At 38.6% G+C, this 21,334-nt stretch overlaps 2 protein-coding genes and 1 long non-coding RNA gene across 7 annotated transcripts; 1 reads left to right on the forward strand and 2 right to left on the reverse strand.

Annotated features, from left to right (window-relative positions):
- Positions 1-273: 273 nt before the first annotated feature.
- Positions 274-11,380, reverse strand: suz12b (SUZ12 polycomb repressive complex 2 subunit b). 4 transcript variants are annotated; one of them, XM_077524077.1, is made up of 17 exons: positions 11,294-11,380; positions 7,976-8,120; positions 7,306-7,352; positions 7,158-7,222; positions 6,998-7,066; positions 6,854-6,903; positions 6,198-6,283; positions 5,895-6,126; positions 5,722-5,827; positions 5,485-5,590; positions 5,225-5,402; positions 4,205-4,293; positions 3,986-4,129; positions 2,975-3,132; positions 2,717-2,915; positions 2,197-2,276; positions 274-1,711 (listed from the first exon to the last, which is right to left on the reverse strand). In XM_077524077.1, exons 2-17 carry the CDS (start codon positions 8,103-8,105, stop codon positions 1,396-1,398), a joined length of 2,055 nt encoding a protein of 684 aa, XP_077380203.1. In that variant the 5' UTR covers positions 8,106-8,120; positions 11,294-11,380; the 3' UTR covers positions 274-1,395. The 4 variants fall into 4 exon arrangements, with proteins under 4 accessions (XP_077380203.1, XP_077380201.1, XP_077380199.1 ...); XM_077524075.1 differs by lacking the exon at positions 11,294-11,380 and adding an exon at positions 8,343-8,669 and having other exon boundaries at positions 4,205-4,290; XM_077524073.1 differs by lacking the exon at positions 11,294-11,380 and adding an exon at positions 8,343-8,668.
- On the forward strand, positions 9,920-17,519 carry utp6 (UTP6 small subunit processome component). The gene is made up of 19 exons (XM_077524078.1): positions 9,920-10,220; positions 10,506-10,590; positions 10,677-10,718; positions 10,795-10,887; positions 11,307-11,354; positions 11,426-11,489; positions 11,686-11,804; positions 12,103-12,180; positions 12,528-12,609; positions 13,146-13,227; positions 13,308-13,486; positions 14,601-14,680; positions 14,826-14,903; positions 14,984-15,163; positions 15,240-15,320; positions 15,432-15,541; positions 15,603-15,669; positions 16,224-16,296; positions 17,060-17,519. Exons 1-19 carry the CDS (start codon positions 10,129-10,131, stop codon positions 17,212-17,214), a joined length of 1,788 nt encoding a protein of 595 aa, XP_077380204.1. The 5' UTR covers positions 9,920-10,128; the 3' UTR covers positions 17,215-17,519.
- LOC144020519 (uncharacterized) lies at positions 16,335-20,515 on the reverse strand. 2 transcript variants are annotated; one of them, XR_013283907.1, is made up of 3 exons: positions 20,333-20,515; positions 18,951-19,256; positions 16,335-17,351 (listed from the first exon to the last, which is right to left on the reverse strand). It is a non-coding gene; the product is annotated as an uncharacterized LOC144020519 (long non-coding RNA). The 2 variants fall into 2 exon arrangements; XR_013283906.1 differs by having other exon boundaries at positions 16,335-17,447.
- Positions 20,516-21,334: the final 819 nt, after the last annotated feature.

Below are 21,334 nucleotides of genomic sequence, written 5' to 3' on the forward strand. Positions count from 1 at the left end.
TGTGCAGAATGCACAGACATCAATGAAAATCGACACCAGAGCACTCTTGAAATGGTTAAACATGTAGTTTAGAGGAGACAAAATTGCAACTATTTTGGAATGAGACTTTAACATAAAATCTATCGAGAGGTACTGTACAGGCAGCAAGTGGCAGATCATTAAAGACTAGCTTCCAGCTCCAGATTTTGTCCATTTACGGATCTCATCAAATTACAAGATCTCGGTATCTCAGTCAACAGTGATCAAAGGCTCACTTAAATAATGCAGCACAACTGAGGTTGAATGTGTTTTTATTTTAAATATAAAAACCCTAAAATCAATCGTACTTCTTTACATGATTCTCAATGGGGTGGCCTGTAAATAAAACGGTGAGAAAGACTCATTTTTTCTTTACAGGTTAAAATAATAATTCAGACTTTTAAAGATAAAAATATACCAAATTAGAGTTGGTAATGAAACATTGTCAGTTTGTCCACAGTCACAAAAAAAAGAAGAAAAACCCCCTTAACAGAATTCAAAATACTGATGATAATCACCCCTTTGGTAAACCGGCACTGAAACTAATATCTAACTGTGATCGTTTGAACCTACTCTGCAGATTAAAAAAAAAAAAAAAAAAAAAAAAAAAAAAAAGGCCAAAAAAAGAATTTGTTTGGAGCCCAAACAGTCTTATTGTATGAAGTACTTGACATTTCTTGCGTTCACAGTATAGTGATACCAAAACACTAGTTCTTCAGATTCTCCACTGATGACTGAAGAATGGCTGCATTCCACATTTGGGCACAGCTCTGAGCTTATGGAAAAAGGAAAATCTCTACATATAAAAACATCAAGTGCTAAAAATAATCAGCTATGGGTTTAAAAAAAAAAAAAAAAAAAAAAAAAAAGGTTATCATGTATGTGTACAATTCATGTTACCAGTACAGTTTCAACTGTAGATCTGATCCCCTTCTATTAGTAGGACACACTAAAACAAGGGTGGGGAACCTTTTTCCTGTCCGGGGCCAGTTATCAGTGGGCCATACTAACCGTATTAAAAAATAACCATGATTTTATATATTAGGAACATTTGTGGGTTAAAAAATTGTTTGGGCTTGGATCAAATACTCTCATAAGCCAGGGGGTTCCCCACCCCTGCAATCTGTTCATATTCACCCAAAGCCATCATATCTACTCACATGATGCGGGTGATTCACTTCTAAATAATTCATATTTGGTTGAGTTCAAGTTGTAAAAACTTGTTTACCTTGTATATTGGTCTGTTTGCAGTCAGACGCTCTGCTGACCACATCTAAGCACCAAAAGGTTGGAAATGTTTATTGAAAACGGAGGAAAAAAGGGCAATGGGAACCCCTCCCCCACGACTACTACAAGTTCTCTGCATAAAAGCCTGCATCAGTCCGTGAGAGCGCTTTTTGTCCTCTTGCCCTGCTTCCCCGCACTGGAGGACGCCACGTTGCCGTTGCAGGTCCCCGCCGCTGCGAGCAGCGCCCGCTCCTGCTGCTCCTCGGCGTCCTCCGGGAGCTCCTCCTGGATCTGCTTCAAGCGCGTCATGGCCCGGTCGATGGTTGCCGTGACCACCAGGTTGAAGTCGTGCATGCTCACCAGGTGCAGGAGGAAGTTACGGCAGAGGTTGCGCCGGACGATGTGCGCGCCGCAGTCGTCCACGAAGAGCATGATTGCTTGGTTCATCTGGTTGTCCGCTATGAAGCTGACACACAGACCACACCACAACTTTATTGTGTGAGAAATTCTACGACGGTATACAGGTTAACTCAGTGAGGGAAGGAAGGTTCATTGTGGGAATGCTGAAGCATAAAAAAAAAAAAAAAAAAAATCCTAATAAAATAATCATGAACATTTTCTTCACAATTGAGAAGCCCTACTTCATATTATAAGTCACTGTAATTGTATTATGCACAGTATGAATATTTACACTGTACTGAAAATGTAGGAAAATAAAAGTATGAAAATTTGCGTAAAATGCATTACACAACAACTTAAATACAAATTGTACCTACATCAACATTTTTAATGATTAAATGCAAAATATTTGTACTAAAATTTAAATACAACTGAACCGTATAGGACTTGATTATTTTGCATACCATCTTGTGGGGACCACTGGCGTACAGTATACTGTACAGTACGTTAATGCTGTAACTGGTGAGCAAGTATGATTTGGTATCCACATACCCGTGCTGCATGACATGAAGGTTCCACAGCTTCATCACCTCCTTCTCTCCTTCATTGACATCTGTAAACTCATCCAGTTGCTGGACAAATCAGAAAATGAGCTATTTAAATACCAAAACAAAATATTTCATAACCTCACAACTGCCAAAGTGGTACACAAGTGGTACTTTATCAAATTAGGCTACAGACAGTCAAATTCAAGTGTCAGCATTCATTTCACAGTACAGTATAGGCATCTCTCTTTACGCAGCAAAAATGAAAGTTGTTCTCTGCTTTTCTCCAATATAATTATTTCTATTTGTTTCCGTTTAAACAGATTATACAGTAAAACTGTTCCATATCCAAAAAAGTGTAACATAAAAATATGGCTTTGGTGCCATCTAGTGGCAACTTTATGTCTAGCAAATCTGTTGAAATGAGGTGAGAAGGTTCATCTAGTCAAGGCATAATTGTGTCAAGAAAAAAATAAACAAAAAGCCATAAAAGAAGAAAATGTCAGGCAGCGGCAGCTTTTGCTTACCGTTGCAGTTTTCTCTCTGAGCCACTCGGGGTCCCGCTCATCCTCGCTGTCCACTTCCATCTCCTGCGGTCGCAGCGGCATGCAGCTGTCACTATGGAAGTAGAGGCGGTTGTGTCCGCTCACGTAGGTCCTCTGTTGCTCCAACTCGCCATCCTCGGACTCCAGGAACTCGGACAGGCTCGGTTTGGTCCTCTTGGGCCTGCAAATGAGAGTTGAGCAATCATTCGAAGCAGTGTCGGTATGTGGCGAAAAGCTTACCTGCAAACAAGTATGTGAGTGACGGCGGTCCTTTTAACGGGGCCGTTGCGGCTGAAAGCGAAGCCCGGTTGGCTGTGGATGTCCTGAGGATTGCCAACGTACGAGCCGTCGTAACACTCGTTGATGGACACATCTATTCTTGCTCCTTTGGGGTGAGGCTGAAAATGTTTACATGGGAAGAAATATTATAAACACATGGGCAAAGACAACCACTGTGCCATTTATTTGCATTTATATATGATTATTGTCTCAAGAAAAGCGAAAACAAAAAGGACAGTGTTTTACTAGCTCAGGGATGAGCTACCGCCCCCCCCAACAAACTTTTACCATTTTTTTGTTCGTTTCCACTACACAGTATAGTCGGGGGGCCACCAGCTGCCCATTCCTGAGCTGTTCATGATCTCTTTTTGCGGATCTTTCTCGCAACAAAAAGTTGAATAAATGCTTTTTAACTCTTTGCTACACTGTCTCTGATGACTGCTGCATGTTTTTTTTTCCCATCTCAACCTTGTGATACGCAGGATCAAATGAGTAAACCCAGTTCAACATCTCTTCCAGTCTGGTTTGCAGCTGATGATAAATTCACCCAACATATTGATTAATTATTCTGTTTGAAATAATATAAATCAGAGTACAGTGTTTTGGCCTGATTCCATTTTCTTTCATTAATGGTACAGAACTTAAATTCTTCCAGGTTTAGTACACTTTTGAGCACAACTGTATATCCTATTGGCACGATTATATTTCAGTAAAATGCATTTGAAAAATTCATCAAGACTGCCAAATTAGTTTGTTGTTGTAGGACTGCTTTCTATTCACAAAAACTGAAATACTAGCATAGCTGTGGCATTTGTCAGCCATGATCTATGTTTATGTTTAACCGGAATATTTTGAAGTCAGATACTCCTTTGATTCTTGAATGCATCTTAAAACAAAAAAAACCCTCATTGACTTTGAAACATTTGTTTTTATTCCCACAAAAGATATGAAAGGAATGTTGCTCTTCCTTACCACATAGTTGAAGATGAAGCGCGAGTGGGAGAGCTTGAGGTGTTTGAGGAGGCTGTAGAGTTTGCTGCAATTCAGCGTGCACCAAGGACAATGAAGGTCATCCCTCGCCTCTGTCTGTTGCCGCGTATTGTTGTTGTACAGGAACTAAGTTGGGAAAACACGTTGAGTAACTGGATGATCAAAACCTTACATTATCGTTACTCTCGCATAAGTGTTTACCTGATAAAATATCCGTAACTTTTGGCGTGGTTCACACGGGACAAGTTCTTTCCTCGTCTGGATATCTGCGCTGATCGACTCTTTCACTGCTGAAAAGGAACACGTTGGGGGAGTTTGTTCAAAGAATCATTAAAACACATTTTCTCACTTTATCAAAATGTAAACACAGAGAGGTTTCTCACTCGTATCATTTTAAAATAATGGCACGTGACTCTTTTTGTTCAAGTGCTTGTTGGCCTTAATATCGCTGTCTAAATCACTGAACTAATATGGCTGTGTTCAAAGGGTGACTGTACAGGATGTAATAGCTGTGACTGGAAGGTGCTTTGGATTACTTTTTGAACGGATTTATTACGGAGTTATTACACCTTGGGTTTGTGGTCTGACGATTGTGCGAGTGAGATAAATGTGAAGACATTGTTTCTCTTATGAAGCATAGAAAAGTAGAAGAAGCCAAAACAGATTTACACAGGACCATCAGTGACTTTTACTGAAACATAAAAGTTGTGATATTTTTTCTTATTGGGTACCTGCTGCCAGTTAAAAGAAAAATACCATCCCACAAAATGTGGGAAATAAAATAAAAACAATTCTCTAAAGTTGATTTCATCAAGAAGGCAAGAGAAACTAAAATGGTGCCTAGACATACAAATTTTAACATTAACTTATTTGCTGCCAAAAACGTATAACTATGTTCTATTTTAAATGTTTTAAGTGTCTCAAAGACGCATTAATACTTTTTTATTTAATGCTATATGCGCTTTAAGGCGCTGGACCCATTGGACCAGTACAAATTTAATATGATAAAATCAATGCCGTCTTGCTTTTTATCCCAAATATTTATAGTTTTCGCCACTAAAAAATCAATCATTGTCCTTTTACCATTATACAGTTGTTCGTTTTCATGAGAAAATTGCATATTGGAGTTCAATTGTATAACAATAAATAAAAATTATAGTGAGTCCTTCAAATGATGATTTTTTGCAAGAGTGCCTATAATAGAAACAACGTGGGTCTTACCCAAGGGGGTGGCTCTAAGGTGACTAGTCCTGGTCTCCATTGGGCCGCAAGAGTCTGAGTTTCGTGTAGCCAGAGGTTTCGCGATGGGAGCTGTGGACTTCCCACTGGCCTCGCCAGTCCAGCGTAGAGTAAATTGCAACGTGGGTCCCTGAGAAAATGTTTCAAACGGCGGCAGCCTCTGAAGGGGGAGACGCACGACACGTTGATCAGTGGTTTGGCATGATTTGAACTATGCCAAACGCATGGAGGGAAACCCTCACCTTGCCGTCAAGGATGGTCTCCCATGTGGCTCGCTTCTTGCTGACAGGGCTGTCCTCCATTCCTTGCATGGACACCTCGTACTCGCCATCCAGCAACTGCAACCTCCTGCGCAGGTCAAACACACGAGACGCTTCATTTACACAGGTGTGGATTGACCAATAATATAGTCAGCATGAGCAATATGCATGATTTGTTGTTCTGAGTGTAACTGTTTCATAAAAGATCCATAAATGTACCTGTTCTTATCAAAGACAGTCATTTGAGCAACATATGTCTCTGTTGTGTCCCCTTCTTCCTTATGAGACGAGTTCCTCTTCTTTCTACTTTGAGTATCTCTCACATCTACACAACACATACACGTTATTTACATCATAGAAGGCCTCACTCTCGACAGTGAGACGCTTCTTACCTATGTTCTCATTGGCTTCGCCGTTGGGCAGGCCATTGGCATCCCTCCGGCCCGTGTGCGACACCCTGAAGAGGAGCGAGTACGACTTGACCATGTGGCTGTTGCTGGGCTCAAACTCGGTGCTGGACACCACTAACGAGGGACAGGAGGCCAGCTTGCTTTGCTGGCTGTCAGGATTCAAAGGCACCTGCTTTTTACCTGTAGGCACTTGCTTAACTGGGCAGCTGACATCCTGCAAGGAGCAGAAGAATGAGCGAATAAATGAGATGACACGATATAAGAGGAGGGATGCGACGCCCTTACCTTGCGTTTTTTATGGCAGACTTTGACAAGTAGCACCTCCAAGGAGACGGAATTTTGCTCATTCTCTGAGTTCTGAGATGGCTTTTCTAGATGCAGGGAAGAGAAAATTACATTGTTATCAATACGATGACAAAGTGTGGTGGTCACAGCTGATCTCCGCATAATGTCAGATTATTTTCTTAAACGTGGCATGAAACTTTGAAAACATGCATCCAGACTCAATTTATCTGACACTCTGCCTCACTGGGTGCTGTTTTGGTTACCAAGAGAGTTGAAATTTGTGTCTTAAAAACATTTGTGTGAACAATGATGGCTATGAAATGAAATAAATTACACAACATTTTCCTTAGGGAGAGAAAAAAAAAAGTTTTGTTTTATTTTTCTCACGACTAATTTGGTAACTGGTTATCAGAGATGGACATTATTTGAGGTACAGTAATTTCCCTAAGGCTTAATAATAACAATAATAATAATAATAATAATAATAACAATAATAAAAATAAGAAGAAGAAGAAATCACACAACTAATTATCATTCAATTCCTTTCTTGTGTCATTTCCAGTCAGAGGACGCCCATTCAATAAGTAAAAATTCACTTTAAATTCATAATCTGGCCAGTGTATTAATGCTTTTGGGCTCAATGTAAGTCTGCTTACCATCCTTATGGAAGAACCCAGTAAAAGTCAACTGCAGATGTGAAGACAAGCTGGAAAAAAAAACACAAAAGTGGAAATTAAGTTAAACGTGATTATGTATTTGATAATTAGTATTAAGTTAGTAACAGTTGTAACCGATGTTACCTGGGAGATTCCTGCTCTCCCTTCATCTTCTCTACAGTTTGCAACATGTTATCTACTTTGAATGTTTTCCTGGGAACAAAAAGAGACTTCGGATTTACGTTTTGCCCGTAAGACAACAGACAGTAGAGACACAGATGCATTAGTAATATTTTTTTTGTACCTTTTGGCATTTGAGCGACCATTTCTGTGAGACATGAAGGTGAGAGTTCTGTGCAAAAATATTGGCTAAAATGGGGGTGGGGGGAAATGCAGTCATTTTAAAGATATTCAATTAATTAAAAGTAACAAAATAAAACCCTACAACTTACTGCAATCAAGTTCCTGGTGCGAAGAAATCTGTATATCTGTGTCGGCTCTGGTAAAGAAAGAAAATAATGACCACTTGACAAAAGGGAATAATACGCAGGCTTTGATTGTTGGGGATCTTTTTCTCTTCACTGAATGTACACAGTATAATTTAACACATCATATACAACTCTACATTAAAAGAAATGTACTATGTTGAGCTGAAGGGGGGGAAAAAATCAACTGAGTTTCTGTAAAAATTAAAGATGCACGTCTCCTTGGGCTTTAAATGAGTTGAACTAGGAGCTAAGGTAATTACAGTATTTTATTTCAGTGTAAAACGCAAGGAAGCTTTTTCTGTTTATTTTCTGTTATATTCCAAAACAAGAAATGGGCCTCCCTTTTTGACAGTCAACCACAAAACGCTACAAAATCAGGGAAAGTACCCACTGTCATTATATTTCATTACCAAATATACCGCTCTTCATTAAAAGAAACATGACAATTTGTATGCCACTTTACAGTTATGGACTGGGAGAAAATCAACATGGCTTAACCACCAGACGAAATAAGCAAATGTCAACATAAGACTTTAGTAGAAGTAAACTGAGCTAAGTACTAAATAGACACTAATGCTTAAAAATATTGGAGAAACAAAACTAAAGAACGAGGTATCAAGGGCTGAAGTCTCACTTTCGAAGGCCTGGAGGAAGAGCTCATGGTCGGCCTGAATCTGCTCCATCTTCGGCTTCTTCACGGAGTTCAACATCGCCGACGAGGCGGGGTACACGGCGCCGTTCGCTTTGCAACCCGCCCCGCTCATAATGTGGCCGGAATTCTAGGGGCGGACATAACATTCACATAAACACACTCACAAAATTACGGGACAAACAATGGCTGTGCCGCAAAAGTTACCGCAACGACTAGCACAGCGGCTAGCGAAACCACATTGCTAGCCCGCTCGTTAGCTGGGGTCGGTGTTCTTTTCGTCCGGCGTGGAACTAACACTGGCGAAATAATTTACATTTGTATGTAATCGACATGAATAAAGACACCCTACCCTGGCGGATGGCATCAATTTTTAGCCTCGCTGCCCCCAGCACAAGCCTGGAAGATTCAACAGCGGAAGCCCATGAAGATGAACAGGACGCGACGAGAGGCTGGTCGCTGGCTAGTTAGCTAGCGATGCTAGCATAGTTTACCGGTAAATAAACCGGTAGCGATCTCTGATTGCTTCGTACAGCCGCAAATATTGCTATTCTACCGGATATTAATTAAATAATTCCGATGACATTAATAACCATTTAGTAGCAATTTATTGCTGTGCGGCGTCTCTTCAATTTGGAACAACAGAGCATTGCTCATTTGTCAGCCAATGAGAGCCAGCCCGTGCGAATCCACGGCTGCGATTGGCTACTGGAACCAGGAAATGACGCGTCCGCGCTCTCGGTTTCTGCGATTTTGCGGGAAACCAAGAAAGCGTTCAAGTGGATGAACCCGAAACGTCAGGCTCGAGCATTTTCCGTTACGGTACATTATGTAATGCATATCAATTACGAATTTTAGTTCACCAGTGTTCTAAACGAATTAGACCACTATAACAACTGAGGTAACTGGATTCGTCAGCATAGCGCACAGGTGTGAAAGCCTAGCAATTGTTTTTTTTCTATACTTTTACATTATACATTTGGAATTTGTTCGGAAAAATAATCAAACCAATTATAAAATAATCAAACCAATCATCAGTTTGTTGTTATTATTATTATTATTATTATTATTATTATTATTATTATCATACTAATACAACTAGTGATACAAACTACAAAGAAAGAATCAATTTGCATTTCTAACAAAATCAAACTATTAGAGGGGCATGTACCCAGCTTGTTTATTTATTTTTGAAATCCAGTACTGTACTTTTTTTTTTAAAACTCTTATGCACAACATTTTTACTTTTAAGGCATAGTACATTTTTAAGTACATTTCAGTTGTACAGTATTTTACTTTTATGTACAGGCGATGTGCATTTAATCTTTGACAACTATTGTTTTTTAACATTTATTGAAGTACTTTTTTATGTGCAATGCATTTTAATTAATTATTTTTAAGTACAGTTTTTATTTGGTCTTTTTTTACGTTACAGTGATTTAATAGACTTTTTTTTTTTTTTTTTTTTTAAGAAACACTTATTTTGTGACTGACACAGTATTTTAATGTTGGAGAAGAGGTTGCACTTGTTTAAAAAAAAATAAAAATCTTATACCCGACGAAAGAACTTTTTAACTTTTGAAGGAATTTAATTTTACTATCATGGATATTAAACATGTTTTTTTTTTTTTTAATAATAATTTTGACGTTTGCAACCAAATATTGATTAATGGAAAAAGGGAATTGAAATCTTATAATAATTCGCTGTTAATACCAAGCATGCAACGACAGTCGTCATTGATTGAAAGACTGTACTTGTGATTTGTTTTTTCTATTGCTCTTTTTCTTTTTGTCCTTTATTTGAAATGGAAATGCCCTATGTTCTATTGTTGTTTGTTTGATTGTACTCTGTATGTGCATTTTGAAAATGATTGATATGAGATTGTACCTAATTTGTTTGTATTTGTAATAAAGAGCGGAAAAGAAAACAACTTAAACGGTATGTACTTGTTTTACGGTCGGAGCTATTCGTTGCGGGACCCGGAAATGTAGGGAATCACAACTTCCGGACATGTGTGGGGTATTCGTCGTTGTCTCGTGGCACGAACATAGTTTGATAATAGTACATTAACAAAGCTGACATTAGGTAATTCAATTCAATCAGAAGACCAGTGACTCTATTGTTTTGAGGAGCCAAGATGGCGGAGATCGTTCAGCAGCGAATTGAGGACAGAATTCCGGAGTTGGAGCAACTGGAAAGAGTGGGACTCTTCACCAAGAAAGAAGTCAAGTAAGATAATACACAAATGTAATATAATTATGAGCGCGCGGTGTTGATCAGAGAAACATAAATTTACATATATGTCCGAAAAATTTAAATGATCGCCCCAATGTTGCCGGAACATTTATAAACAAGCATAATTTGGTGGCTTGGTGATGGATGTACGGAAACCGCTATGGGTAATCATTTTAAGTGTGTGTGATTTATGGACTGCAGCTACCTTTTGCGAACATGTATCAATAATCTTTGATTGATCGTCATTAATAATTCGAACCACAACTTTGTGTTTTGCAGAGCCATCATCAAAAGAGTGACATCACTGGAATACAAACTCCACAGGCTGGTCATCAATAAAGAGGACTTTATAGGATACATACAGGTTGCACGATCAAATTTCTAGTTCACTCACATTAAACTCACTCATACTTAAACGGATCATGTATGGACATTGTTGTTAAATTGCAGTATGAAATCAACGTCCTGGAGTTGATCAAGAAAAGGAGAGCGGTTGGTGGATGTATTAAATTCATGATATTATTATTCTAATTGTCCATGCAATATTTCAAACATGTTGCTTTTGCAGCATATTCGCTACCAATTCAAGAAGGAAGAAATTGAGTTTCCCATTATACACAGAATCAACAGTGTCTTCCGAAGGGCCACAAACAAGTGGAAGGTATGTTAGAAAGAGCATCATTAGACTGATAAAATATAAAGGACGTGTTGCAGCACTAAAATGTAACATCCGATTACATTTCACTCATGATTAATTTTGCAAGTTAATATTGACAAAGATACATTAGTTTGTGGATAAAGGAAAATGTCATACAGTATTCTTATGAGAATAAAATCTTATTTTTACAAGTACTGTATTGTTACAAGAAAAAGTACCGGTAGATATTTTAGGAGTCTTATTTTTATGAGGAAAAAAAATATTCAAAACAGAAACAAGCTGTGATTTTTCAAGGATGGTTGCAAGTTGTACCTTTTTTATAGTAATAGTTTGTTTCAAAAGAAATGAGTTGTAATATTACGAGTGTATCTTGTAACAGACTTAAAATAAATAAACGCAAAACCACTACCTTTGACTTGCAGGATGACGTGCAGCTTTGGCTCTCACACGTTGCCTTCTGTAAGAAATGGGTACGTATGAATTATTGTCATTGAATTAAAAAACAAAGGTGTAAATAGGTGATCATGGTGTCTTTCCTCAGTCCACGCGGGCGCAGCTCAGCAAGGTGTTCTCGGCAATGCTGGCCATCCACCCTGATAAACCAGGTATCCTTTGCCTTTGTCACTTTCAATCTTCGTTTTTGGGCAATATAACTTATTGAGCGGTGAAGGCTCGTGAGCGTGTGCGCACTTAGCAAATGTTTTTTGTCAGGGTTCGTTCAATGTCCACGAACCTTCTGCTCAGTGAGATACCACCATTGAGAGACCTCCTTTTACCTTGCGTTGCGCTTTTCACCTCCAGCACTGTGGATCATGGCAGCCAAGAGTGAGTTGGAAGAGAGGAATTCCTCAGAAAGTGCCCGACATCTGTTCCTCAGGGCTCTACGTTTCCACCCAGGCAACAAAAAAGTCTACCAGGAGGTAGGGAGGAAGAATATGTAAAGCGTTTTCCGTCCTGTCGCAATAATGATTGTATCGATGGAAAAATGGTCATTTACATGCATATTACACATTTAAAAAAAAAAGAAGGGTCCATAACGTAAAAGTTGCTTGATGCAGTTTTGCTATTTGGCGCTTAAATGATTAATATGTACTTTCATTATTTTTGCTCAAAAACAATTGTATTATTGTTTATTGTGATAGTTTCTGGGAAAATATGTTGTTCAGAAAAAATAAAAAAAAATGTAAGCCTGCAATCAAATTCCATATTGTGTTTCAGTACTTCCGCATGGAACTGCTACACTGTGAGAAGCTGAGGAAGCAGAAGATGGAGCTGGAGAAAGCCAAAATTGACACTGTGAGTGGGACATGATCACGAAATATACATTTTAGGAAATTTACTCCAACTCAAAAAACAGTTGGGTCGAAAAGGGACCGGTCAATTAGAACCGTCAATTTTTTTTATATAACAAAAACTAGCATTTGAACAGGGGTGTGTAGACTTTTTATATTCAACGCAACACCTCAAAATGACAAAGTGAAATATTGTGAATTTTATACTTTTTTTTTTATTATTATTCATAATAAAACTATAATAAATACATCATAAAATAGATAAGATATTTTATACTTTTCAGATGCACTGTGGAAGATGGCTTATTAAGTGAATTAAACCATGTTTGTATTATTTTTCTTGGCAAATAGGGTGAATATGAGTTCTCTGAAGAGATCCTGAGTGGGAAACTGGCGATGGTTGTGTACAGTGACGCCACAGACAAAAACAAAGGTGGGATTGGTTCTTATTTGAAGTTCTTACATTAATTCATTTGCTCCCCAAAACATATAAAAACGTTCTATTTTAAATATTGGCATGGTCCCAAACATGTATTTATACGTTTTTTTGTTTTGTTTTGTTTTTATGTTAGAGCATTGAGAAGGCTTTGATGCAGCCTCTGACTTAAAGAGGTCGCTTAAAACAATGGTAGCTATTGCAAAAAACGGCCAGCAGGTGGCAGCAGAGTATAAGAGATCAACCAGGGCCATATTGCAACAAGCTCTTTTCCCCAGTGTTTTAAACAGGTTTGTGAATAATGCAGAAACTTGGCTAATTGCTGCGAAACGGAAACAGAAACAAATACTTTTTTTCTTGATGAAAGAAGAGACTCTAATCTTTATAGCAATAGAACACAATATTCTGTGGGCCGTGCAAAATCAGTGAAAATCCAGTAAAGCGGAGCGAAGAGGGTTGCTTCAGTGAAAATAGCTGGGAGTGAATGAGTTCATATCTGTGTTAAGTAACGATTGTATCTTTTTGTTCCACAGACGCCGAGTTTGTCATCTCCCTCCTCAACATCGCATCCATTTTTGACTTCACCAAAGACTTCCGAGAGTCCATCCTGCAGGAGTGAGTGACTGCTATATCAAATTTGGCCCAAACATCCAAGATGAAGCTCACCCGGACTTTCCCGTCTTCTTGTCCTCCAGCCTGAAAACCAAATTCCTGGATGACAGCGTGACTTGGGACTTCATGGCCAAGAGGGAGCTGGAGGCTCCGACGGTGGGAGAGGAGCTTCGGACCGCAAAGGGCCGCGCGTCGGAGGTTGACAGAAGAGAGGCGCAATGTTGTCGGGTCTTCGACAAAGGAGTCGAACGGCTCAATACTGGTAGGAATGTGGAATAATTGAGTGTTTTTAAAGGCCAGGTGTCCCAATATTTTTGCCCATGTTACAAGGGGCACGTATTTGTTCACTGACTCTCCTGCTAAATACAGGGGTATTTATTTACTGAACTGTAGTGAGTAACAGGCAACATTTGTGTTTTTATGTATAAATGCCTATTATTTTTTTTTTAATATATATATATATATATAAATATGTTCTATGCTACGGAAGCGTATTGCGTTCATTTGAGAAATTTTTGACTAATTTTTTTGGGGAGCTTTGTTTTTTTTGAGTATTTTTTTATTTTTCTGTTTTTCTGAATAATTATTTTTTCTGTTTTACTGAATATTTTTTCTGTCATAAAAAATATTTAAAAAAACGTGAAAAAAATTATTCAGAAAAACAGGAGGGGAAAAACAGGAGAAAAAAAATATTTAAAAAAAACAAACATTTTTTCAAAAAAATAAAATAAAATATTGCAAAAATCAGAGCACCAACTTCTGTTTTTCAGAGTATTTTTTTTATTTTTTTATTTCTGAACTCCAAGTGACTTGTTGCAGACCTGTATATATGACTGGATAGCCGATAGCACATACAAGGCAGTGTAAGCCGTTGAAGTTACAGGGTGGCCATCTTGTTACTCCCACCTCCCGAGCAGGCAGTTAGTATTTCTCACCTGTTCGTATACCGTATAGTTTATACAGTAGTCTGCTCGTAAGATGGTGGCAACAAGATGGCCGCCCTGCAGTGACTTCAATGGCTTGCACTAGCGTGTATGGGCTATCGGCTATCCAGTCATATATTCAGATCAGTAGTCTGCAACAGGTCAGTTGGAGTTCAGATCTTAAAAAAAATACTCAGAAAAACAGAAGTTGGTGCTGTTTTTTCCAATATTTTTTTTCCTGGATGGATGGCTGGATTTTACTTCATAACTCATACTCCACAAATGTTTATATTAATCAGAATGTTATTTTTAGACTAGTGAGGTCACATAAAACATACTATTGTCAAGAAATGTTTAAGGTTGACTTTAAATAACATTTGCATTTTAATCATGTTACTGTAAATAATTAACATTCAGTGGAATCATTTTTCTGTGATGTCTTACCTGCTACAGAACGCATGTGGAGCTTCTACGTTGCCTTCTGTCTGGACAGGGTGAAAAGGTTGACAAACATCCAAGAGCTGAAGGACAAGGTAATCACGGAGCAACCCATGGTTCGCCGCATGTTGTTACTGTGTTTGGGGATAACAAAAGACAACCAAAAAAAAATGCTTGTTGTGTCAATTCTGGTGAGTGTGACTGGTTGTTGGGAATGAATGAAAATGTTTGTTGTTCCAGAGACAAGAGAGGCTGCTGGGGGTTCTGCGGCGCGCCCACGACTCGTCACTCCTGAAAGAGGATTATTACGTGTACTGGGTAAGACACAACAAGTGGGCCTGAATATCCTGACGTTCGGATTCTGTCCCTGTCGCACTTAACGCAACATCCTCCTACAGCTGCAGATCCTGCAGTCGTTAGGAGACGCAGAGGGTGCAGCCGGCATCGCCATAGCAGCCACCCAGCGTTTCAGCCAGTCGGTGCGGACATGGAGCTTGGCCTTGCGGACGCTGGTTGAGTTGGGGAAGGATGACGTGGGACGGCTGTTCCAGGACGCACTTACACATATCCATCCCAAGGTGGGTTTGGGTTTCAGTTTTCGGTTTCCTCTTATTAAGATGCTTCCTCCTGAACTGTGTCCTCTCGGCCTACCAGGAGAGCTTACCAATTTGGCAGCTGCAGGTCGAGTGGAGCGTAGACGAGCAGAACCCAGAGGAGACTGAAGCCATTTTCAAGGTTCAAATCAAATCCAGCAGACGTGGCCATCCACACTGTACACCCATTAGTATCCGCACAATGATGATGTTACTTTTGCCGGACACTTTTTTTCTTCCCGCTTGTTCTCAGAGAGGTCAGTCGTCCGCGGTGGCGGAAGTTGCCATGGAGATGAAAGAGCGCTACATTGATTGGTCGTACACCACCGGAGGCTACAAGAAAGCGAGAAAGACTTTCACAAGGTAAGTAAAGTGATCTTTGCAATATTATAAATTGAAGGGGGGAATAACTTTCGGGTTTTAGTTTACAGGAAAATCGACCTCTGTCTAAAGCTTTCTTCACCAAGATGATACAGATTGAGAAAGAACAAGTGAGTGTGACTCTTGTATACTAAGAAAGGGAGATTTTATAATAAGTTATGGCAACTATAGTATATGTTACAGTTTGTTAACCAACATTAACTCATTCACTCCCAGCCATTTTCATGTTCTATTGCTATAACAACATGGAACCTAACAATAGAAAAAGGTCTCTTCTTTCATCAGGAAAAAAAGAACACGGTATATTTTTTTATCTGTTAGAATTAGCGTTAGAATTAGCTAAGTTTCATCATTATTCACAAACCTGTTGAAAATACTTGGTAATAACTATCATCGCTTTAAGCGACCACTTCAGGTCAGAAACTGCATCAAAGCCTTCATACAAAAACTCTAGCAAACAAAAACCTAAAAAACGTATAAATACGTTTTTGGGAGTGAATGAGTTAACATATAGTAGCATAGAAAGGCCTAAATGGAAAAAAAAATTGTTAAAGTACATTTAAAGCCACTGTAACTCTAAACAGGTTGAACATTTACTGTAATTGAGTAATTCTTCACATACCACCAATAGTAGTTATTTGCGTTAATGTAGTTGTTTATGCAGGAGACACCAAAGATGAACAATCTGAGGGACTACTACGAGAGGGTCCTGCAAGAGTTTGGCTCCACTGATGAAGGTGAGATGATTTCAAGTCAAATAGTCCACCAAACACAATGTCAGTCCAACCATTTATTTTTGATTTACCATTATTAATTTAAAAAAAAAAAAGTTTACTTAAAGCGGAAGTCAACCGTAAACATTTCTTAACAGTAATATGATATATGTGACCTCATTAGTCTAAACATGACATTGTGATTAATAATACATTTGTGAAAAATGAGTTATGCAGCCATTTTATCCATTTTGGGGCGGCCATTTTGCCACTTGTTGTCTACTAAAGACATCACAGTTGCTCAGGAAATTGACCAGTCGCAACTCACCTGTTTCCTGAAGCCGATCTGTTATTGGTTGTTACCTGACCTGAGCAACTGTGATGTCATTTTCACTCGACAGCAAGTGACAAAATCGCCGCCTTCTGATATTGATAAAAACTGGTGGATTTTGCTGCCTAACTCATATTCTACTAACACGATATTAGACTAGCCGGGCTACATAGAACATGTGAAGAATTGTTTCTTTTTTTTTTTTTTACTTCCTCTTTAAGCATACAGTGGCCAATAAGCACAGCAGAGGGTTATAAGGATCAAAAGAATTGTGACATGTGGCCATTATACAAACATGATGTGAAAATGTGAGAAAACAAGGACTTAGTCATCCCTCCTTAACCTTTGCAGCTGTAATGGCTTCCACACTAGTGGGAATTTTTACCTATTTATCCAGTTGAACACAAAACAGCCAGTGGGGGCACTCATAAGTTGATGACCTCTGTGTTTGTCCAGATCTGTGGCTGGCGTACATCAAGGAAGAGATGGGGCCCCTCGGCCAGCCAGAGAACTGTGGCAAGATCCACTGGAGGGCCATGAAGTTTGTGGAGGGCGAAAGCGTGGAGAGGTTCACCGCCAAATACACCCTCCTGCAGACTGGCCATCTCTGAATCCGACATGAAGTGGTTGAAGCGTGTTCGTTCAGCAGCAAGAGTTGCTCAGCCTTGGGGAACATGCGAAGATGTTGGCTGGTTTTCATAGCCGTCCCTCGGAGGCATGCGCTCGTTTGACCGTGTTTCACCAAAGTCTGCTGTCCAGGTTCCAAATGTTTTCCAGAGATGTGGAGAGAAATGTTTCCAGTTGCAGACAGTTACACTTTCCATATTTGAGTGATGTTGCAAACCTATGCCAGTGGAATTTCCTGTTAAGACACTTTGATACTGTTCAAATAAAAATAGATTTGTTTTGGATAGCATCTTGAAATACTGTGAAGTCAATCCAAGTGGTTGTCATACCAACACAACCTTTTAAATCAAATTGTAATTCAACCTAATTTAATCCAGAAATGAGTGTTGTCGGGTGAGTCTTGTCTATGAGAACATCACATCCAGACTATCATGCGTCTAATTCAGGGATGGGCAATCTCGGACCTCGAGGGCCGCAGCCATGCAGGTTTTGCAGGTTTCCCTCTTCCAACACAAGCTGTTTCCTATCAATGGGATCGTTATCAGTCTAATGCAGAGCTTGCTGATGAGCACATCATATATCAGCTGCGTTTGAGAAGGGCAACATCCAAAAACCTGCAGGGCTGCGGCCCTCGAGGACCGAGATTGCCCAGCCCTGGTCTAATTGCTCCTGATAAGGAGAAAAATTTAAAAAAATCTATTTACTAAAATTTATTAAAATACATAGATTGTACATACTCTTACATTTTTAGCAGCTAAAAAACACTTGGACATTTATTGTTAACAGTTTATTGCCTCATAGCATCTTCAGTATGATGTGAACTATACCTTTTAAACACATTGTGATGATTAAATCTAATATATTAGTAAAGGAGGACGGATTTAGTGATACAGCAGTTTTCTCCAGAAGTAGAGTGATAAAAATGGTTGTAAATTTCCAGAGCTTTACTTCCGCTATCAACACGCTTGACTGTAACCAACTAAGATATTGTGTTCAAAATGACAATATATTTCAATATTTATATCCCTTTTAAAAAATGATAAAATTACATTGACTTTAGGTACACTTGCACAAAGTGGTATTTAGAGTGCTTCCTTTAACAGAGAAAAAAAAGATATTCCGTTTAATTGACAGAGGTGTACAGGAATCATTTGACATGTTTGTGTTTTTGTTTGCATTCGTCAGCTCTCGATGTGATACGTTACTACAACGTAAAACCACACTGATCGATAAAGTACACAAATATCCCCCTGACCATGTCACTCCAAACTAAGCATGATTTGTATTAAGTTTGCAGGTATACCTAATGTTATATGCACTAATTGCTGTGCAAAAGTTATTATAAGTACATTGATGCCTTAAAGGCCCGTGACGCAGGATTCAGAGTTTTTGCACATTTGCGACCCCTCTGGCGAAACGCGGAATGGATGCCAGCGACGCGCACGGCCAGGAGCATGAGCATGACGTCATGCTCAGAGTAAAAGTTAAATGCATTGTTTGCGAGCATTACTTTGGGCAGACCCTCTCAAAAAAGTTGAGTCACCACTATACATTTCGTCTATTGGTTAATATCCCCCGAGGAGTCATTTTAATTAGTAAGTTAGGTGTCCACAAAACAAATGACTAATCAAATTAACATTGATCCAATATATGTTCAATCGACTCTGCAGCTTATTTGTTCGTGTTCCCAAAAGCCACATTATTATGACGGCGATTTCACCTGACAGCGGTTGGAATTCCCTCAGCCTGCTTGAGTCTCAAAGCTTCTTGACGAAGATGTAAGTGAGGAGCACCAAGATGGCCGCCGACAGCAGCCCGATGGCAAACTGGTGGACGCTGGTGACCTTCTCCAGGGCGTGTATGCGCTCCTCCATGGCACTGGTGTGGATGTAGTCATAGATGGAGGCCCCGATGCTCCACACCGCCCAAACGGCGTCCACCAACGCCTTCATAGTGGGAGAGACCATTGAGGGGGACGCCTGCAGCCGGGCTCCCGACGCATACGACGCTCGCTGGGCCTTCGCTACTGTGATGAAGCACACAGGACAACACTGAGAGGATATGGTCAATAACTTGACACCATACACATATGCTACATATGAATCAAATTCAAATCCACATTGGAGTTTTGTAGAAAGCAATTTTCAAATCACAAAGGTTGTAATTTAGAACATAAACAATATCTGTAGCAATTAACTATTTTGAAGCATATTAGGTTGTCTCTGGGATGCAATTAATCTATTGGAAAAAAGTAAAATAAAATACAAATTATATGCATATAGAGTACATAAACAAGATAGTAAAAAAAAATATCATGGAAATATAACCTAAACGAAAAAAATTAATGAAATAAAAATATTGATGCTGTTTGTATGCACTACCTCTCGCTCCAGCAGACCTGCGACCCTAATGATCATAAGTGATTAAGCAGTATAGAAAATGGTTGGATGAATTAAAAAAAACAATGATCAAAAATAAATAAAATTGAAATTTTTTTTTTTTTTACAATATTATCAAACATAATATATGAAGTATTATAAAATCAAAAAAGCAGAAAACTTTAAATAACCAAATAAAATATACTGACATATATACAAAATATGCTAAAAAATAAAATGCATACATAAAAAAATAATCAAAAGGTTTACAAAAATAAAATGAAAAAAAATGTAAAGACAAAATAATGCAAAATGTAAATAAATAAAAAACAAAAATAATTTTAGTACATAATTTTAAAAAATGGCCAGAATATAAATGATTAGAAAAAGAATTTGAACAAACTTTAAAAAAAGAAAAAAAGAAAGACTATCAAAAATGAAATAAATAAGTACAACAAAGAAAATATAAAAATACGAGAAATTATGAATAAATAAATTAATCAAAAACAAACATATCAATATTACTGGAGGGGGGGGGGGGGGGGTCGGAGTACTCTTAGACTATCAAACAAAAATCACTTCCCACGTACACATTCACTGACGTTTCGTCCAGTGGGCTCAATGCCGAACTGATTCACTTCTCCAGCAACAGCTGATGGACAAGAAAGCTGACATGTCTGCGTGTGCGCGTGTGTAGTAACGGAATAAAAAGGCCCCAACTCACCAACACGCGACAAACGTGAACGCGGTGGTCGATAACGGTGAAGCACATCCGTCCAAATGGTGCCAGAAGTAACAGTTCACGCGAATAATGTTACTTCGTTCATTTAAAACCACCACCCGTTTGTTTTGTTTCACTCGTTGACACTTGTGACGGGCAGCTACGTTGATCATCAAGCTATCTTAAGCACACATCACTTCCTGTCGCATGTTTCAATGTAAAATATGATTAAAAATAAATAAATAAATACAAATACAAATAGATAAAAAAAAAAGTATAATTCGTTGCGAAATCGAGCAGCAGACAAAATTGGCAAGATATATATGTGAATTCAACGAAAAACATGGTTGTATAAGTGAAAGTCACGAGGGAGCGGAACAGTCAAGAAGCGTGAAAAGAACTATTAGTATACACTTCCGGTATTTGGTCTATAAGCACGGTAACTCAAGTGACTGACATGACATCAAGTCTCGAAGGGCTCTAAAAGTGGAACATGACGTTATGAATAGATCAGAAAGAACCAAATGTAAAGCGTGTGTTCTACCTACATAAATTGACACCCATTAAAAATGGATTATTTGAACATTCCACGTAAAGCCCTTTCAGACCCGCATTTTTTTTCCTACTGGGCAAAATTAATATTATTATTATTATTATTATTATTGCTGATTTTAACTCCTTTTTCCCCACTCAAAAAAAAAAAAACATGGAAATTTTGTTTTGGGGTTATCTCGTGTTTTTAGTTGATATTGTAGACGCAATATATATGTATGTATATATATATATATATTGGGTTGGGTGGGGATTAATCTGCGAATAGGTGAATGTCAAACCACGGGGATCCATTGTGAATTAAACTGAAATCAAGGAACTACTGTACAGTACCTACTTTTGGCACATTTTTTATTACAGTATGAGCGAAAAGACTGTCATCGGCATTTAAACATAACATTTAAAACTATTTGAAAAAATAACTTTTTCCTGTTGAAGCAAGCGAGTCCGTGT

The sequence above is a fragment of the Festucalex cinctus genome, chromosome 6 (assembly GCF_051991245.1).
Source record: "Festucalex cinctus isolate MCC-2025b chromosome 6, RoL_Fcin_1.0, whole genome shotgun sequence".
NCBI classification, from domain to species: Eukaryota; Metazoa; Chordata; class Actinopteri; order Syngnathiformes; family Syngnathidae; genus Festucalex; species Festucalex cinctus.